The sequence below is a fragment of the Schistocerca gregaria genome, chromosome 1 (assembly GCF_023897955.1).
Source record: "Schistocerca gregaria isolate iqSchGreg1 chromosome 1, iqSchGreg1.2, whole genome shotgun sequence".
NCBI lineage: Eukaryota > Metazoa > Arthropoda > Insecta > Orthoptera > Acrididae > Schistocerca > Schistocerca gregaria.
The window spans coordinates 1,030,547,649-1,030,565,541 of NC_064920.1; the positions used below are offsets into that span (position 1 = coordinate 1,030,547,649).

Here is a 17,893-nt window from a genome sequence, read left to right on the forward strand (position 1 = left end):
GAAGTCATTCTGCACCCACCTTATCCACCAGTTATTGCACCCTTAGATTTTCACTATTTCTGCTCTCTATTGAAAAATCTTCAAGAAACTTCTTTTCCTGATGAGAATGCACTCCAAACATGGCTCGACAAGTTAACTGCCTGAAAACCATATGGTTTCTACAGTTGTGGAATCTAAAAGTTACCTCAACATTGGCGGTCTGTCGTAAATAGTGAAGGAGAATATATTACCAATGACAGTCTCTTTTATGTGTATCCGCTGTGTTCATTAAACCCGTGGAAAGACACTACAAACTTGTGCAACATTCAAATATATATATAAGCTTTGAAATTAACAATTCAGATCAACAAAAGTAAACATAAGCACACCGGCCAAGTATTAGTCCCATCCTGGTGGACACATCATGCTAGTACTGCATCTCGCCTTCATAATGGCTTCAGTTTGGTGAGGAAGAGAGTCAACAAGTTTCTTCAGGTATGCTGTACCCAACTGAAGCCACTCACTGATGATAAGATCTCATAGAGCAACCAAATTTTTGTGGTGTTGATTGCTACACTTCAATTGCTGTTCCAGACCTTTTCTATGGGATTAATATAAGATGGTTTAGCAGGCTAGTTGAAGTGAGAAACGGTGTCTGCATGTTCATAAAACCAGGAATGTATGCACAGAACCCAGTGAACATGACTATTGTCATCTTGAGTGACATGAGTGTCTACAGCCTGAAGAAAGGGCAACACCTGGTCACTGAGGATACTGGAATAAACATCCTGGTTCATATTCATGACAACCTTAATGAGTAGGCCCAAATCGTGGTACGAAAAACATTCCTAAAACATCACAAAACCACCTCTGGTCTGAACTATTTCCTTGACATACTGCACGTTAAACATCTCACTAGGTTGTCAGTATATTATCTGAAAAACAGGCAAATCCATTACTATCCAGACCAAAACCATGATTTTCATACCACAGTGCACATGTCCAGGCAGCTAATGCCCAGTTTCAATACTTTTTGCTCCATTGAAGACATACAGCTTTATGCGCCACTGTGACCAACGGCCTTTTGCAAGGTACCCGACTCCAAATGTACACTGCGTACCTTTCTCTTCACAATGTTTTCTCCGAAACTGGTTGTGATGGGCCTAAATTCACAGAGAATAGCAATGCCACTTGGGTATAAAAGCAACTGTCAGTGACAAGGCATGACTTCTTTAATTCCTGTCAGTTACAATCTTTTTATTACCACTGTGTTACAAGGCTGCAAGAGGTACATCATTCCTTGTAGACAAATTGTACAGTCCACATAATTACATTAACAAATTGTATATTTCATGGACAGTATGGTAATGGACACATCCAAAACTGATAGTTCCCTGTCATGTCTCTACGGTGACACATCTTAGTGTGCCAGTATATATATATATATATATATATATATATATATATATATATATATATATATATATATATATATAATTAACTTCAAGACTTACAGCAGGTGGCCACTTAGCCTGGTACAAGGATTATGCTCTCTACAGTGCTCCAAAGCAATCAATGTTTTGTCAGGGCAGCTTTCATCAGTTATATTTGAAAGAGAAACCATGAATTCAGCTAATAAATGCAAGACCTTCTTTATTAAAAAAAAAAAAAAAAAAAGCCGACTAATAAGCAAAATAGTCAGGTAGCCAACATATCACAGTAGTAGCTCAGAAGAGTAGCAATGGACAGTTCAAGCAATAAAGCAACAGAATACACACAACAAGCAATGTGAATGCCATATGCATATAGCCAAATCATAGTTACTCCATTCTCTGCTAAAGATGTTAAGAATGTACTGAACACTATATAAAAAATCAAAATCCTCACAGGTTCATAATACCTCAAGGAAATGATTAAAATCCTGTTCTTCATGTAATCGTTTACAACACATTCAGTCACATACGCATTAGGCCTGCCTCATTATAACATGGCATATTTCCAGTTCAGTAATAGTACCAACTTTCGGAGCCAGCTTCTTGGCAGAAGGGATGAAGGGATACAAAAATGGATGAAGGGAAAGGACTGGCGAGGTTTAGGAAATGCGGAGGTTCTTTCCTTCTCATCCTGTTCGTTAAGTCTCCCCTGACCCAGGGTTCCGGGCGACTTCTTCAAACACTCCCCATTTTCTAAACCTCATCAATACTTTTTGTTCATCCCTCCAATGGACTTGTTACAATGAACCAGTTGAGAAACAAGCTCTGACCGGGCAGTGATGGGCAAAAATGTTCCTTCTAGAAAACTGAAGAAAGTTCCAGAGTCTTCCAGAATGTAAAAGCTCTTCCAGAATGTTCCATGATTTCGAAGAATGTTCTTGCATGGAGTTGAGAGTCTGGAGGAATGTGGACAGGGTGTACTCAACCTCAATCTAAATCACGAAGATGTCATCTGTGAATCTAAACCAGGTAAGGGTTTTGGGATTCTAGATGGTTAGAAAGGATTCCTCTACATGGCCCATGAAGAGGTTGGCGTAGGATAGTGCCATGCAGGTGCCCACAACCATACTTCAAAGATGAAGTAATTGTGGGTGAGGATATATTTGCTCATGGTGGACAGGAAGAGGGTTGTAAACTTGGAATCCGTCAGGCACTGGGGAAGGTAGTGTTCAATAGCAGCAATGCCAGAGGCATTAGGGATGTTAGGGAAAGGCAGGTGACATCAACAGTGGCAGGCAGAGCACCATGTGCTAAAGGAACAGGAACTGTGGAGAGTCAGTGGAGGAATTGCTTGGTGTCTTTTATATAAGAAGGAAGGTTGTGGGTAATAGGCTGCAGGTGTTGTTGATCCATGACAGCAGAGATTCTCACAGTGGCGCCACAATGGAACTTCCTGGGTGGTTGGATTTGTGGACTTTAGGAAGCATGTAGAAACTAGGAGTGTGGGGCGGGTAGGGGTGAGGAGAAAGACTCCGAGGAGAGGTTCTGGGATGGGCCAAAGGATTTGAGAAGACTGGAGACACTACTGGATCTCTGGAATGGGGTCACTGTGGCAGGGTTTGAAGTTAGTAGACGTTAGTATAATGGTATGTTGCATTGCCAGCTCCAGCTGCTGCTGTAACATGTATTGACTTTCCACTGACCTGTACACTACTTATGAAATTTCCCTAAGAAAATAAAACAAAACTGCCACTAGCTAAGGCTACCCCCACCCATGCCTCTGCATTTTTTTTTAAATATTCTGACAGATATGAACTTCTTGTGCTGGAAATGTAACTGACACTATAAAACTATAAAAACAGTTGCTTGATAAAAATTAAATTCTATTAATCAAGACACAGTTTACTCAATTACACACCCTCATGAGATTGAAATATTGCTGTGTTAACAATGCTTTATAGTTTACTTTGTCTTATAAACTGAATTATTGTTCAAAGTCATTTTCATATGTTACTCAATACGTGAATCCTTTCTCTGCCTAATAGTGATCCACAGCAGTGGTGTAAAGTATAATGGATAGTATAAATTGCATTCCTCAATGATCTAGTACAACTAATCTAACCACCACAACTAACTATAGCTATTATTACTATTGCATTACAACCATTTTCACTACTGTACACTATATGTGACTACAACACATTACAAACAGTAATAACAATTGCCTGCCATATCCTATAGAGCAATCCATCACTTCTTGGTCCATAGGTCCAGATTCCATACGGTACTCCATCACTTCGCAGTCCACAGGTGAAACATGATGGTTCCTTGGGCACTGCAGAGGGTGATTTGGTGGAATCTGACATTACTGTTGTCTCCTGGCTCTCAGCATTCATGGGAGCATCATTGCAGCCAATGAGCAGCAATGTCACATGCCAGCCCGCATTACCCTGTTATTAGCTCCTTGAGTGGCAAGGACGAGGCCTATAGCTGCACTTCATCTCTGATGTTACAGTCATGTTTGCTGAGCATGTGTTACCAGCTGTTCGTACAATGAGAAGACAAAAAGTCATGGAATACTTCCTAATATCATGTCGGATCTGCTTTCGAATGACCATAGCGCAGCTGCTCAATGTTAAAGTCGTTGGAAGTCCCCTGCAGCAATATTGACTCATTTTGACCCTACAGCTGTCCGTTACTGTGAAAGTGCAGCTGATGCAGGATTTTGTGCATGAACTGATCTCTCGATTATGTCCCATAGATGTTTGATGAGATTCATGTTGGACGATCTGCATGGCCAAGTCATTTTCTCACACTGTCCTGAATATTCTTCAAACCAACTTCAAACAATTGTGGCCCAGTGAAATAATGCGCTGTCTAAAAATTCCATTGTTGTTTGGGAACTTGATGCACATGAATGGCTGCAAACAGTCTCCAAGTAGCCCAACATAACCATTCCCAGTCAATGATGGTTCAGTTAGACCAGAGGACCCAGTCCATTCCATGTAAACATGGTCCACTCCATTACGGAGACACCACCAGCTTGCTTAGTGCCTTGTTGACAACCTGACTCCATGGGGTCTGAACCACAATCAAACCCTACAATCAGCTCTTACCAACTGAAATTTGGACACATCTGACCAGGCCGTGGTTTCCAGTCATCTAGGGTCCAATTCACACGCTCCCAAACTCACAAGGGGTACTGCGGATGATGTTTTGCTATTAGCGAAGGCACTTGCGACGGTTGTCTGCTCCCATAGCCCATTAATGCCAAATTTGCAGCAATGTCCAAATGGATTGTTCATTGTATGTCCCATATTGATTTCTGCTGTCATTTCATACAGTGTTGCTTATCTGTTAGCACTGACACCACTGCTCTCGGTCGTTGAGAGAAGGCCATCGGCCACTGTGTTGTCCATGGTGAGAGGTAATGCCTGAAATTTGGTTTTTTCTTGGCAGTGTTGATCTCAGAATATTGAATTCCCTAATGATTTCCAAAATTGAATGTCCCTCACATCTAGCTCCAACTACCATTCCATATTCAAAATCTGTTAATTACCATTGTGCGGCCATAGTAATGTCAGAAACCTTTTAACATGAATCATCTGAGTACATATGACAGTTTCACCAACACATTGCCTGTTTACATATTGTTACTACCATCATTTCTATATACACATATAGCTATCCCAAGATTTTTGTCACTCCACTGTATGCCACAGTTGTTGACTTCAACTGTCTTCAGTGGTTTGCTTCCCTATCTTCCATTACAACCTCCCACAGTGCTGTGTGTGGTAGTTGACTGATAAGCTGTCATGCTACACAAGCCTTTCTTGCTACACGAACCTATCTTGAAATTGGATTGACGATGTTATCCAGGATTTGAAATGTTATCTTGTAATGCCGTACCTCCTTGACGTCTTCAATGCCACATTAGTTGCTATGATCTGGCATCAACTACAACTGCATACAGTGCAGGCAAAGAGTGTGTTCTGGCATGCTTTCTTCACCACAGGCATTGAGGGATTCAAGTATTTCATTCAGAGTCTCCATTTTACAAAACTTCCTGGCAGATTAAAACTGTGTGCCAGACCAAGACTTGAACTTTGGACCTTTGCCTTTCGCAGGCAAGTGCTCTACTGACTGAGTCACCCAAGTGCGACTCACGACCCGTTCTCACTTCTGTCAGAACCTCGTCTCCTACCTTCCAAACCAGGAGACAAGGTACTGGCAGAACTGAAGCTGTGAGGATGGGTCATGGGACATGCTTGGGTTTTACAGTTGGTGGAGCACTTGCCTGCGAAAGGCAAAGGCTCCGAGTTCAAGTATCGGTCTGGCACACAGTTTTAATCTGCCAGGGAGTTTCATATCAGTGCACACTCTGCTGCAGAGTGAAATCTCACTCTGGAAACATCTCCATTTCATCTTGGGAAAGAATCTGTATGTGCACCTCGCTATCTGGACATCATCCTGTCACTTCTGTCATAGGAAGAGGATCTGATCACAAATTTCCTATGTGGTTGTGGTACATACTCCTATTATATTCTACTTGTGATGGTATTCTTCTCTCTTCTAAAAGCAGACCATCACTTTCTTTTGTATCTGTAGAGTGAATGAAAATATTTCAGATATGTCTTAACTACGTGGAATCAAAACCTCTCATAACTTGAAGTAGTATTCCGTATTGCACTCTGACTGCCGCGGTGGCCAAGCGGTTCGAGGCGCTTCAGTCTGGAACCGCGCAACTGCCAGTCACAGGTTCGAATCCTGCTTCAGGCATGGATGTGTGTGATGTCCTTAGGTTAGTTAGGTTTAAGTAGTTCTAAGTTCTAGGGGACTGATGACTTCAGATGTTAAGTCGCATAGTACTCAGAGCCATTTGAATCATTTGAACCATATTGCACTCTGTTAATTTCCCATGCTGGGGTTATGAGCAGAAGTCTGTGCACACAAATGCTAGCACAATGTTTCATTAACATGGTTAGGATAGTGTCACAACATATCCTTATTGTTCAGACATGTAGTCTTTAATCATAACTGTCTAGATCCTCCCGCCAACAGTCTCTCTTGCTCACTTCTTCCATGCATGCACACAATGGTTCTAAGATAATTGTGTTTAGCCAGCTTCATTAACACGTTACTTGCAGCTCCTTAGTCAGTCAGTCACCTTTTCTAGATTTATTAGTTCTACGCCAAAAACTTTAGCAGCATTTAAGTTTCCCAGTAAAAGAAAACATAGTGTTAGTTGATCCACAAGGTCCATATGTTTGAAAGGACACAAATATTGCACAAGGTGTCATCTGCAGCATCTGGATTTGGACTGCAAACTGCCTCTGATGTAGTGCTGAGAAATAATTGCTCACTGAAGGTGTCTGAGCATACTAATTTTTGTATTGGCACAGTTTTTGTAATAACATGAGTGATCAGGTCGTTCATTTTCTAAAAACAATATTGTTTCTTAAGTAGTACTGTATACTGATGAGTAGATAGCCATCACCCATTCAAGGTCGAAAAAGTATTCTTCACAGCTCTATTAAATTATCATCACATGTGACACCGACAGTGATGCTAAGAGAATGGCAGTATGGGTTACTTTCATCTTCCTTTCTTGTTACATCTTTGATGGAAGTACCATGTCTGTATTCATGTATTCAACTTTACATGAGGTGGGATCCACCTTAGCCAAAGAAACCAGATCAATTTTTGCTTTTCGTTTCTTCACCTTGTCCCTCTTATTTGCTCGGGCCTCCCTGTTTTAATTTCAATGACAGGGAATGATTTAAGCTACTCTATGGCCTGGTGCTCAATGTCAGCTATGGGCTGATATCAGGTAGTAGGCCTCCTGCTTCCTGAGGAGTGGACACTGCACGGTATCATTTTACCAACTGATTCTGAACAAAGCCATTTCCTCTCCAGCTGCATCAGAGGAATGAAGTTCTCTGATATGAGTGGAACAAGGGCTATCATAATGATAGGATGCAATTGTTCATACTGTTCCCTGGTGTCACAGTATTATAAGCAAACAATCTTCTTCTTTCTCTCTCAATTTTTTCTATTCTCCATACTTCTGCTCCATATAGTAACACTTGTCTGACAATAATTTTATATATTCTTATAATGGTTGCCACTGACTGAAATTTGGATGATAATAATTTGTTAAGTGAATATGACACACTGCTGGCCACTTTGATCCTCACTTCAACTTCTTGTGACTCATAATTTCTGTTGTTCACTGCATCCCCAGATAATTCAACTCATCTTTTTCTTCAAACAAGTGGTTATCAATCTGCAGAGTTTTCTGATTTTTGTTTTGTAATTTCTTTGTACCCTCAAGAATTTTGTTTTATTGTCATTTCTCTATAATCCAATTTCCCTTTTTTTTAAACAGCATTCTTGCCAGAACTTTCTGGTTACCTAGATTTTCAGAAATTAATGCCACATCTTCTGCAAAGGCAAATACATTCATTTACATTCCGATGCAAACTCCCTCTTCTGCTTTGCCTGCAGTGCCCAGTGTTTGCCATATTATTATGTTGAACAAAATTGGTTATATCCCATCTCTTTGTCTAAATCCTGTTTATATGTTGACAGTCATGGGATATTCTTGATCTGTTTTTACTATCCCTTTAGAGCCTTCCAATGCATCTTTCAAACAATTTCTAATCTTCTTCAGTATTCCAAACTTCATTTTCTCCCACAAATTTTCCCTGTTTATGTTGTTATGGGTTTTCTTAAAATCAACAAAGAATATCACCATTACTTTGTTGTATTCCCAATATTTTGTTATAGCTTTTTTAGTACAAATATCTGATCACTGGTTGAGCGATTATACGCAAGTCCCAATTATTTTTCAAATATTAGCTCTTTTAAATGTTATGTAATTGAAGATGAAGGGGGAAGAAAGGAAAAGAAAGAGAAGGAACTATTGATATCAGCTGCATCATAACTTTGTGCAGTGACAGCTGAGGATTCAAATCAGGGATCTCCTGCCTACTAGGCAGTAGTGTTAACCACTACAGAGTCTGGATACAGTCTTTATCGCAAATGCGCTGACTACCTCAGCATGCTCGACTGCTGACCTACATTCCCACCTAGCACCAGCTATCCACAGTCCCCACCCATGTCCTAATTTAACACTCCCACTGGAGGTCGAATGAAATGTGCATCTGCAATGAATGTTGTGGACTCATTGCCCACTGAGGCAAATAAATTATATGGATACTTGGTGTCTGTTCTTTCTGATACGTACAAAGAAAAGACACCACACATTCACATAACCTTTTAAATGTGGTTTCAATCTTTTCCAGAGGATCTTGGCAAACATGGGGGGGGGGGGGGGGGGGGGTTAGTCTAATTAATGAGAAGCCTCCATAATTTATGCGTTCTTGTTTATTGCCCTTTCTATGAACTGGTTCTATGATAATTTCTTTCCACTTAGCTGGTATTCGAGACCTCACAAACTTTAAATCTCTCATTATTGAGGGCTTTATAGTTTAATGTTGCATTGGTAAATCATGATCTTAAGCTTTTCTGATACTGCACTTCCTGCAAACACTATGATAAAGGTACCAAAATCATGACCTTAATATTTCTTGATATCTCCTCCCAACAAAAGGAGGAAGGTACCAGAACCTATTCCATTTCCTTTTAGATCTCTTTAGATGTGGCAGGTGAACTGGACTTCTTATGACTGACAGCCTAACATACTTCTACATGACAAATTTGGACGTCAGATCCCTCTTGGACTGCATTGAATAAGAAAATCAGTCATGTCTATCCCATAATAAGAGACCTGTAGAAGCACTCGGGTCAACGCTGTGACTGCTATGAGTATAGGTCTGCTAAGGTTTAGTATTGCTACTGTGTATCACTATCCCCTTCGGCAGCCATCAGGTTAATGTACAGTTGGAAGGGATGCTGGGAGTTCAATTTTATGGTCTGTGACAGAATACATATGGGGAATAGAAGACTGAGAGGTCTCAGGAATTACTTCAAGCAATGGGGAACACCCACTTAGTTTCATGGCCACCCCTTGCAATACAAAGCTGGGTAAATAAACAATACCTAGGACCTTAAAACACTAACTGCTTCTACTATTTTTTGTTTAGGGGAAATAAATTGCAGAGCTTTGGGATTCAAAAACAAGTGAGTGGAGTTGGAAGAAGAGTTTAAGATCAAAGATTGTTTGGATTACATCAAGTACAACGATAATATCAAGAACAAACGGAATTAAAATCAAGATGAGTTTTATTGCAGTAAAACACAATATAGAGGAAATTTGGGTATAGACTTCATTGCAAAATCAGAAAATCAATAATAATATTACAGATACAAGACTCATTTTAAAAACAAAGAGAAGATACTCCAGGGAAATCATTCACCCCTACACACCAATGTGCTCACATTCTGATGAAGAGGTGACCAAAATGGTACTGAAACAGAGGATGACAGACTAAAGGCCGAATTACTAAATGTCTTCTTCCAAAGCTGTTTCACAGAGGAAGACTGCACTGTGCTTCCTTCTCTAGATTGTCGCACAGTTGACAAAATGGTAGATATCGAAGTAGACGACAGAGGGATAGAGAAACAATTAAAATCGCTCAAAAGAGGAAAGGCCGCTGGTCCTGATGGGATACCAGTTCGATTTTACACAGAGTACGCGAAGGAACTTGCCCCCCTTCTTGCAGCGGTGTACCGTAGGTCTCTAGAAGAGCGAAGCGTTCCAAAGGATTGGAAAAGGGCACAGGTCATCCCCGTTCTCAAGAAGGGACGTCGAACAGATGTGCAGAACTATAGACCTATATCTCTAACGTCGATCAGTTGTAGAATTTTGGAACACGTATTATGTTCGAGTATAATGTCTTTTCTGGAGACTAGAAATCTACTCTGTAGGAATCAGCATGGGTTTCGAAAAAGACGATCGTGTGAAACCTAGCTCGCGCTATTCGTCCACGAGACTCAGAGGGCCTTAGACACGGGTTCACAGGTAGATGCCGTGTTTCTTGACTTCCGCAAGGCGTTTGACACAGTTCCCCACAGTCGTTTAATGAACAAAGTAAGAGCATACGGACTATCAGATCAATTGTGTGATTGGATTGAGGAGTTCCTAGATAACAGAACGCAGCACGTCATTCTCAATGGAGAGAAGTCTTCCGAAGTAAGAGTGATTTCAGGTGTGCCGCAGGGGAGTGTCATAGGACCGTTGCTATTCACAATATACATAAATGACCTGGTGGATGACATTGGAAGTTCACTGAGGCTTTTTGCAGATGATGCTGTGGTGTATCGAAAGGTTGCAACAATGGAAAATTGTACTGAAATGCAGGAGGATCTGCAGCGAATTGACGCATGGTGCACGGAATGGCAATTGAATCTCAATGTAGCGAAGTGTAATGTGATGCGAATACATAGAAAGATAGGTCCCTTATCATTTAGCTACAAAATAGCAGGTCAGCAACTGGAAGCAGTTAATTCCATAAATTATCTGGGAGTACGCATTAGGAGTGATTTAAAATGGAATGATCATATGAAGTTGATCGTCGGTAAAGCAGATGCCAGACTGAGATTCATTGGAAGAATCCTAAGGAAATGCAATCCGACAACAAAGGAAGTAGGTTACAGTACGCTTGTTCGCCCAATGCTTGAATACTGCTCAGCAGTGTGGGATCCGCACCAGGTAGGGTTGATAGAAGAGATAGAGAAGATCCAACGGAGAGCAGCGCGCTTCGTTACAGGATCATTTAGTAATTGCGAAAGCGTTACGGAGATGATAGATAAACTCCAGTGGAAGACTCTGCAGGAGAGACGCTCAGTAGCTCGGTACGGGCTTTTGTTAAAGTTTCGAGAACATACCTTCACCGAAGAGTCAAGCAGTATATTGCTCCCTCCTACGTATATCTCGCGAAGAGACCATGAGGATAAAATCAGAGAGATTAGAGACCACACAGAAGCATACCGACAATCCTTCTTTCCACGTACAATACGAGACTGGAATAGAAGGGAGAACCGATAGAGGTACTCAGGGTACCCTCCGCCACACACCGTCAGGTGGCTTGCGGAGTACGGATGTAGATGTAGATGTAGAAGAGGTAGAACAGCTCAATGAAGAGTAACAAAAAAGCCCCCTGCAATGTAATAGCAGAAGAAAAAGAAAAACTGCAGAATGATTCTTCCCTCAAAATTATGGGTATGGTACCAGAAATGATGGAGACCATATACTAACAGCATTTGCCAAACACATTCATTCAGAATAAAAAGATACAGTGGTTAAATTAATTGTTGAGTATCACTGAACTTTTAATACTGAACATTGCAGTCCAGAAATTAGTTATGATATCAACACAATGGTTTATTTGTAATGTGATTTTAACTGAAACAGTCCATGTTTCTATCGCGAGGGAGCAGTACATGCAGTCTATGGCAACCATGTCATCTGTAAACGTTGAAATACCTGTGCTGCGTGTCATTATGAGAGTTGTGTTGGTTCGGGATGATTTGGACAGCAATACACACAGTCAGAGACTCCGTATAGTCACCCTAACAGAGCATGGAATGAGACTGTTGGGCATTCCAGTGAATGTTGCTGTGAGTCAAAGTGAAGTCTGTAGAAATTGTAAGAAGTTTCTAATGACAGGATCAGTTGAGGATCATCACAGAAGTGGCCACAGAAGAAAAATGACAGGTGTCCAGGACCAATATCTAACAATAGGCAGAAGCCCCCAACACAATGCTAAACGTCTCCAGCTACGGTTCCAAACAGCTACAGGAGTGCAGTTGTCAACACAAACAATACAAAATAGGCTCTATCAGCAGGGATTACATGCCAGAAGACATCTCAAAGCTCCTCCTCTGATTCGTGTTTGGAGAGGGGCTTGTTTTGCATGAATGAAACCACTCTCTGTGGACTAGGCTGCAGTGGAACACAATGCTCTCTTTCTGATGAGAACCATATCAGGCTTTAAAATGTGTTTAGCTTATTTTTCTTTTATTACAACTATAGCTCACAGAAGAAAATCAGCTTTATTTCCTATTATGTCCACTACTGTTAAAAGAGAATGTGACAGTTTCAGGCAAACTGGGATATAATACAACAAGCTAAATAGCACACAACTACTTGTAAATGACTTTAAGAGGATGTGAGAAGATAAAATGAAAATATGGCAAGAGACGCAACTGAAAACATGGAATCCTTACAATTCATAAAGGAAATTATAGAATGAGGGGTTAAAGTCTAGATCAGGGCCAGTGGCAGTCATGGTGGTGTTCCCCAACTGCTTATAGGATGACAATGTGTTGGTTTTGCGTACCAATGGGATGCTACTTCCATGTAACCAATGAGAAGTGAGGAACAAAGCAATATTTCTAATGCCAAATTGAAATAATTTTATTGTCCAATGTTTATTTGTGGTTTTCTTCAGATATTTTTTTTTTCTGACTACAGCTATCAATTCTATTAATTGGAATGCTCAGTGATTTGGTGATCTATGGTGAAGTACTATGTCACATGGTTTAATTGATGATGATGATTGGTTTGTGGGGCACTCAACTGTGCTGTTATCAGCACCTGTACAAATTACCAACCTTTGCTCAGTCCAATCTTGCCACTTTCATGAATGACGATGAAATGATGAGGACAACACAAACACACAGCCATCTCAAGGCAGGTAAAAATCCCTGACCCCGCCGGGAATCGAACTCAGTGATTTAATTGTGAAATAACAAAAATCTATTAAGTGTGATGGCGAAATGATCTAAAAATGTCAAAGGTTACTATCAAGAGCATACTGTCTAAGTACAGCAAAGGCTGCCATTTTTCATATGTTGTGACTAGAAGAAGCACTGGTTTGTTGGAAGCAATTAAAAATTGGCACAGTTCTGCAGTTTACATATTTGTGTGTTTGTATGTGCAGATTTAAGTTTATATCCTTTCAAATGGACATGGCTAAGCACACTGCTGATGACTGTAGACAATTTTTAAGAGATATTCATGTAGAAGTGTGCTGTAGGTGTACAAATGGGATAATACAAATTTTCTGGATATAATTAAAGATAACATTTTGCCAGACAACAATAATTTCACACTCTTTCTTTTTTTAAATATAAGTGCCTGAGAGATGGTCTTCAGTACCTCAAAGTCAACTACAAATTGACTTTTAAGGATGCCATGACAAGTGCTCATACCAATATCACAGAGGGCATATGGGCTGCTATCAGTCAGTCACTGCATGTCACAAGGCAGTGCTAGGCATTTTATGATACCTATGGTCTGAATGGGTGTGGAGAAAGCAGAACCGAAATGAATCAGATAATTTTTTTTCTCTCTCTCTTTTCTGAGAGTTGCTGCCTTAGTTTACAATTCACATGACTAAAATTTCTTCCAGATTCATTTTTGCTTTTTTTATTCACAATTCTTATTCCTACAACAAGCAGCAGTTCTATTAATAATATTGGTTTCCACAAATATCTAACAATTCTTCCCAATTATGAGGTTGTCGTCACACTGGAACGTGGCAGTTTGGTTGTGAGTTGGCAAGGCTAACAAATTAGAAAATTGAAGAACCTAGCTGAAAGACTGTTCTTAGCCTAAGCTGAGGTGTATGTTTGGCTGGAATGCGACAGTTTGGTTGTGAGTTGGTGAAGCCAATAATTCTGAAAGCTAAAAATCTACTTGTGTTTAAAGACTGAGGTGTGGCTTAACCCAAGGTCTAGGTCAGGGTGGAATGTTACAGTGAAAGTCAATAATTTTTGTTGGCACAAATATTTCATTGTTTTTTTTCTGAGCATGTCATGAATTATGAGGATTTAGTTAGGTCAAGACCTGAGAACATAGCATCCATTGCTGTCAGTGAAAGCAACAGCAATTAAATTAATGATCTTGTTTGTCACAAACATTTATCTCTTTCTTCCAAATGTATTACAGTTTCCGAGGTTGTGGTATACCAATATGAGGAAGCTATAATATCCGTAGGACTTTTGCTTCCAAACACATTACCAAGTGGGACAGTGCAACTGTCAGCCCACTGGACTCACATTCGGGAGGATAAACCACTTAAAGTAAATGTCAAGATAGTTCCTTCGAAGGACACCGCCACTTCTCTTTTCCATACTTCCCTAACCTGAGCTTGTGCTCTGTCTCTAATTACCTCACTGTTGATGGGATGTTAAACACTAATCTCCTCCTCCTACTCCTCCAAACACATTGTCTGTCAGCTGCTCTCTCAACAACACCATAGAACCAGCAGCTGACACACCCTTTTTCTTGTTCCTATCATCCCTCATGGTGAGGGCCAACACACTGCTGCACGAACATATAAGTGCACCATTGGTCCTAATAGAGACTTTTACAGAATGAGGCAACAAGTGGAATGTAAATAATTTAAGTATTAAAGGTAAAAACACACAGAATAGCAGAGGTGGTGAGCCACCAAACGGCTCATAAACAGGATTGAGAACTCTGATAGCAACATTGTTACACCTACTCCTTAAATTATCTTTGATCAAACGCCAATGAATGCATTAGCTATGTCCGTACTGATGCTGCTTAAATGTTCGCCCCTTGTGCTGATAAACTTCAACACCAAGTGGAAGACCTTTATAAAGCTGGATTGAAAGTGTGCCTGAAAATAAATTGTAATGAGCCTAAAATTACTTATCATCAACAATCAGATCTAGAACAAATTAACAATGAGATCACAGAATCAGTTGCTGTTATTTTGTATTTAAAATGGTTGAGGCAACAACTTAAGACAGAGCAAATTAAATGAATACAAGAGTAAAAATAGCCTGAAGAGCAGTTGATAAACAAAGTACAGTTTTCAAAAAGATTCAATTGTCTTGCAAACAGAAAAGTATCAGTCACTTTATTTTACAATAATGACATATAGACAATTAGTGTGACAACTATTTAGAAGAGAGAGAGGGAAAAAAAAAAAAAAAAATTTCAATAAATGATATATACGTCCAACCATTTGGCTGTATACATTATTTACTGAAAGTTTATTAACGGTTGCTGCTGTCAGCCATATTTAAAATTGTGCAAAAAATTTAGAGTTGTGCTGTGGAGATTGGAGAAATGCATTTGGAGATTACCGGCAAAAACATGAAAGCAAAAGAATGATCAGGAAACAGAGTGAACTGGAAGATATTGTTACTACAGTACAATAATAAAAATGACATGGAGTTTGGTACAACATGTAGTCAGGTCAATGGATGCTAGATTCCAAAAGATAAAAAAATCTGAGGACATGATGGTGAAAGATGGTTAGATGACAGTAGAAACATACGGTAGCAACATGGATGCATGTATTTAATGACTAACACTACAGGAGGTCACTATCTAGCAGCGAATATCAAATTCCTGGTGCTGTTGTTGATGAATTGATGTGGTTAAAAAAAGTAGGCCTAGATGAACTCAATAATCAAGTCTGGCTGGAACCCTAAAAATGTTATGCGATGATTCCATTATGGCCTGTGTGAAATCTTTCATTCAGATCGTGCTTAGGTGTGCAACAAGATGAATATACAGTATTATGGAACTGGAAATTATGTATGTACTGTGAAATGAGCACATGTATGTAACAGAAAGGAGCAGATGAACTTTTACATTTTTATACTCATTAGATGAAATCTATCTCCTACAGACTTGTCTGTGCATCGCGACCAACAATAAGTAGTTTTATATCAATTTATCTACTAATTCATTGGATTTTAAACCAGTAGGTAGGTCAAATAGGAAATCTATGTAGCCTCTGGTTCTTCTTGTACATGTTGTATACCTTTACAATTCGGTGGTAGTTCCTAGCACTTGGGCCTCATACAGTTTTCATAGGTTTTTGCCCACGAAAGACAACACCAAAATTCTGTATGACTATCAAGATATCAAAACTGAAATTGCTTCCTAATGATCACTATGCAAAGTGCAATTTCTATACCTCACTCATTTTCATTACATAATCAATATACGCGACTTCGGAGTACCAATGCGCTGCACCCAATTCTATTACGTAGCCTAATCAATTATAAAGGAGTCGAGTATCCTATTTCAGCTCGTCAGGATAGCTCGTGTCAGTTTATGCATAATTTATGCTTACACCATTTTCCTTCGACTGGTCATCATAATCACGAAAGTAGCCCCGAAAATTACAAACTCTGAATCATTAATAAATAACAGAGTCTACGGATAGTATTGCTTCTACTGCCCACTTCTTTCCATGTCAGTACTGCAACTTCTGTCCGAATCATTAACGCTTTTACTGTGCCGGCAGCTTAAAGTAGTAGTAACGCGAAATACTGATATGAACGCACGCATTACATGTCTCAAATGCCAGTCAGACTTGTTTATTAGCCTATTTTATTTATCGCTGGTTTTTATGTAGCACACAACGAAATTGAAACAGTGCATATTACGAACTCATTGTTCTTTCATGCCGTATGATTACAGGTGTTGTTCGATTATAGGTTTATTACATCAAAGCAGAGCGATTTTCTACTCTACACCAATACTGCGCACCTTTTCTATGCTCCTAATAGTTATTTATAAGGTATAGACGTAGATACAACTTCAGTAAGTTAACTACGTGTTGTCTGCCCCCTTATATAATAACTGAATCAGATTTTAACAAATAAACATGATCACAAAAAATGATGGTAAATTAACAATTATCCATCCTGTACCTCTCCTCCGTCTAGGACGTGTGGTAGGTCCAAAAAGGATGAAAGCCCCAACAACTATCACTAATCCTAGTCCAGATATCAGTATTACTTTCTCAGTATCCATTAGCACGTAACATTAAGGAAACTAGATATTCAAACATGCATTTCATCGCAAAAAATTGTAGTGTCAGTGGATGACGAACTAAAATACATTAATTTTCCTTTCAGCAGACACATCTTATTTATATAAACACAAACACACTAACAAGCCTCCAAAGAGCACACACAGATAGTACACACTTCAGTGTAAGCACCAGTGTTGTTAGACACGGAAAACGATGAATCGCCAGGAGACTCGATAGTTATAATGATGAGGGTGACGACGACGTCCCATACTCTAAGGAGTGTAAGCGAAGATGCGCGAGACCCGTACTGCCGACTAGCGATGATGATCAAGATGACACAAAAATGGTTAAATCAACGCAGTAATCATCGGATTGGTCTTGGAATCACAAATGTTCATCAGTACACTCATTACCGCCTATGCGAAATCCTTCTACGAATCAGTCAGAAAATCTTAGGGAACAAGTTTTTGGTTCATCAGTGTCCTGCATAAGATATACGGTACTTCATTTCGGCACACTCAAGACCCTGCGTTTATAGACGAAACCACTGAGCCGGATGGGTATTGCAACAAGCTGCTTCCATGTACTGCAGAGACCATTGTAATAAGGGGCTACATACAAGCAGCGACACCATACCGATTATCAGAGATACCTAGAGAATTCTTAAAATACCATTCATTTATTTTCTCTGTTTGTTCAAAGGAG

General features: G+C 39.8%; 1 protein-coding gene across 1 annotated transcript in view; it reads right to left on the bottom strand.

Annotated features, from left to right (window-relative positions):
• LOC126279070 (ubiquitin carboxyl-terminal hydrolase 30) overlaps nucleotides 1–17,366 on the bottom strand; it is an 85,635-nt gene extending 68,269 nt beyond the window's left edge. Inside the window, exon 1 of the mRNA XM_049979525.1 lies at nucleotides 17,085–17,366. Coding sequence (XP_049835482.1) covers nucleotides 17,085–17,187 — 103 coding nt within the window. The 5' untranslated portion in view covers nucleotides 17,188–17,366. The remainder of the gene's footprint in view (nucleotides 1–17,084) is intronic.
• Nucleotides 17,367–17,893: the final 527 nt, after the last annotated feature.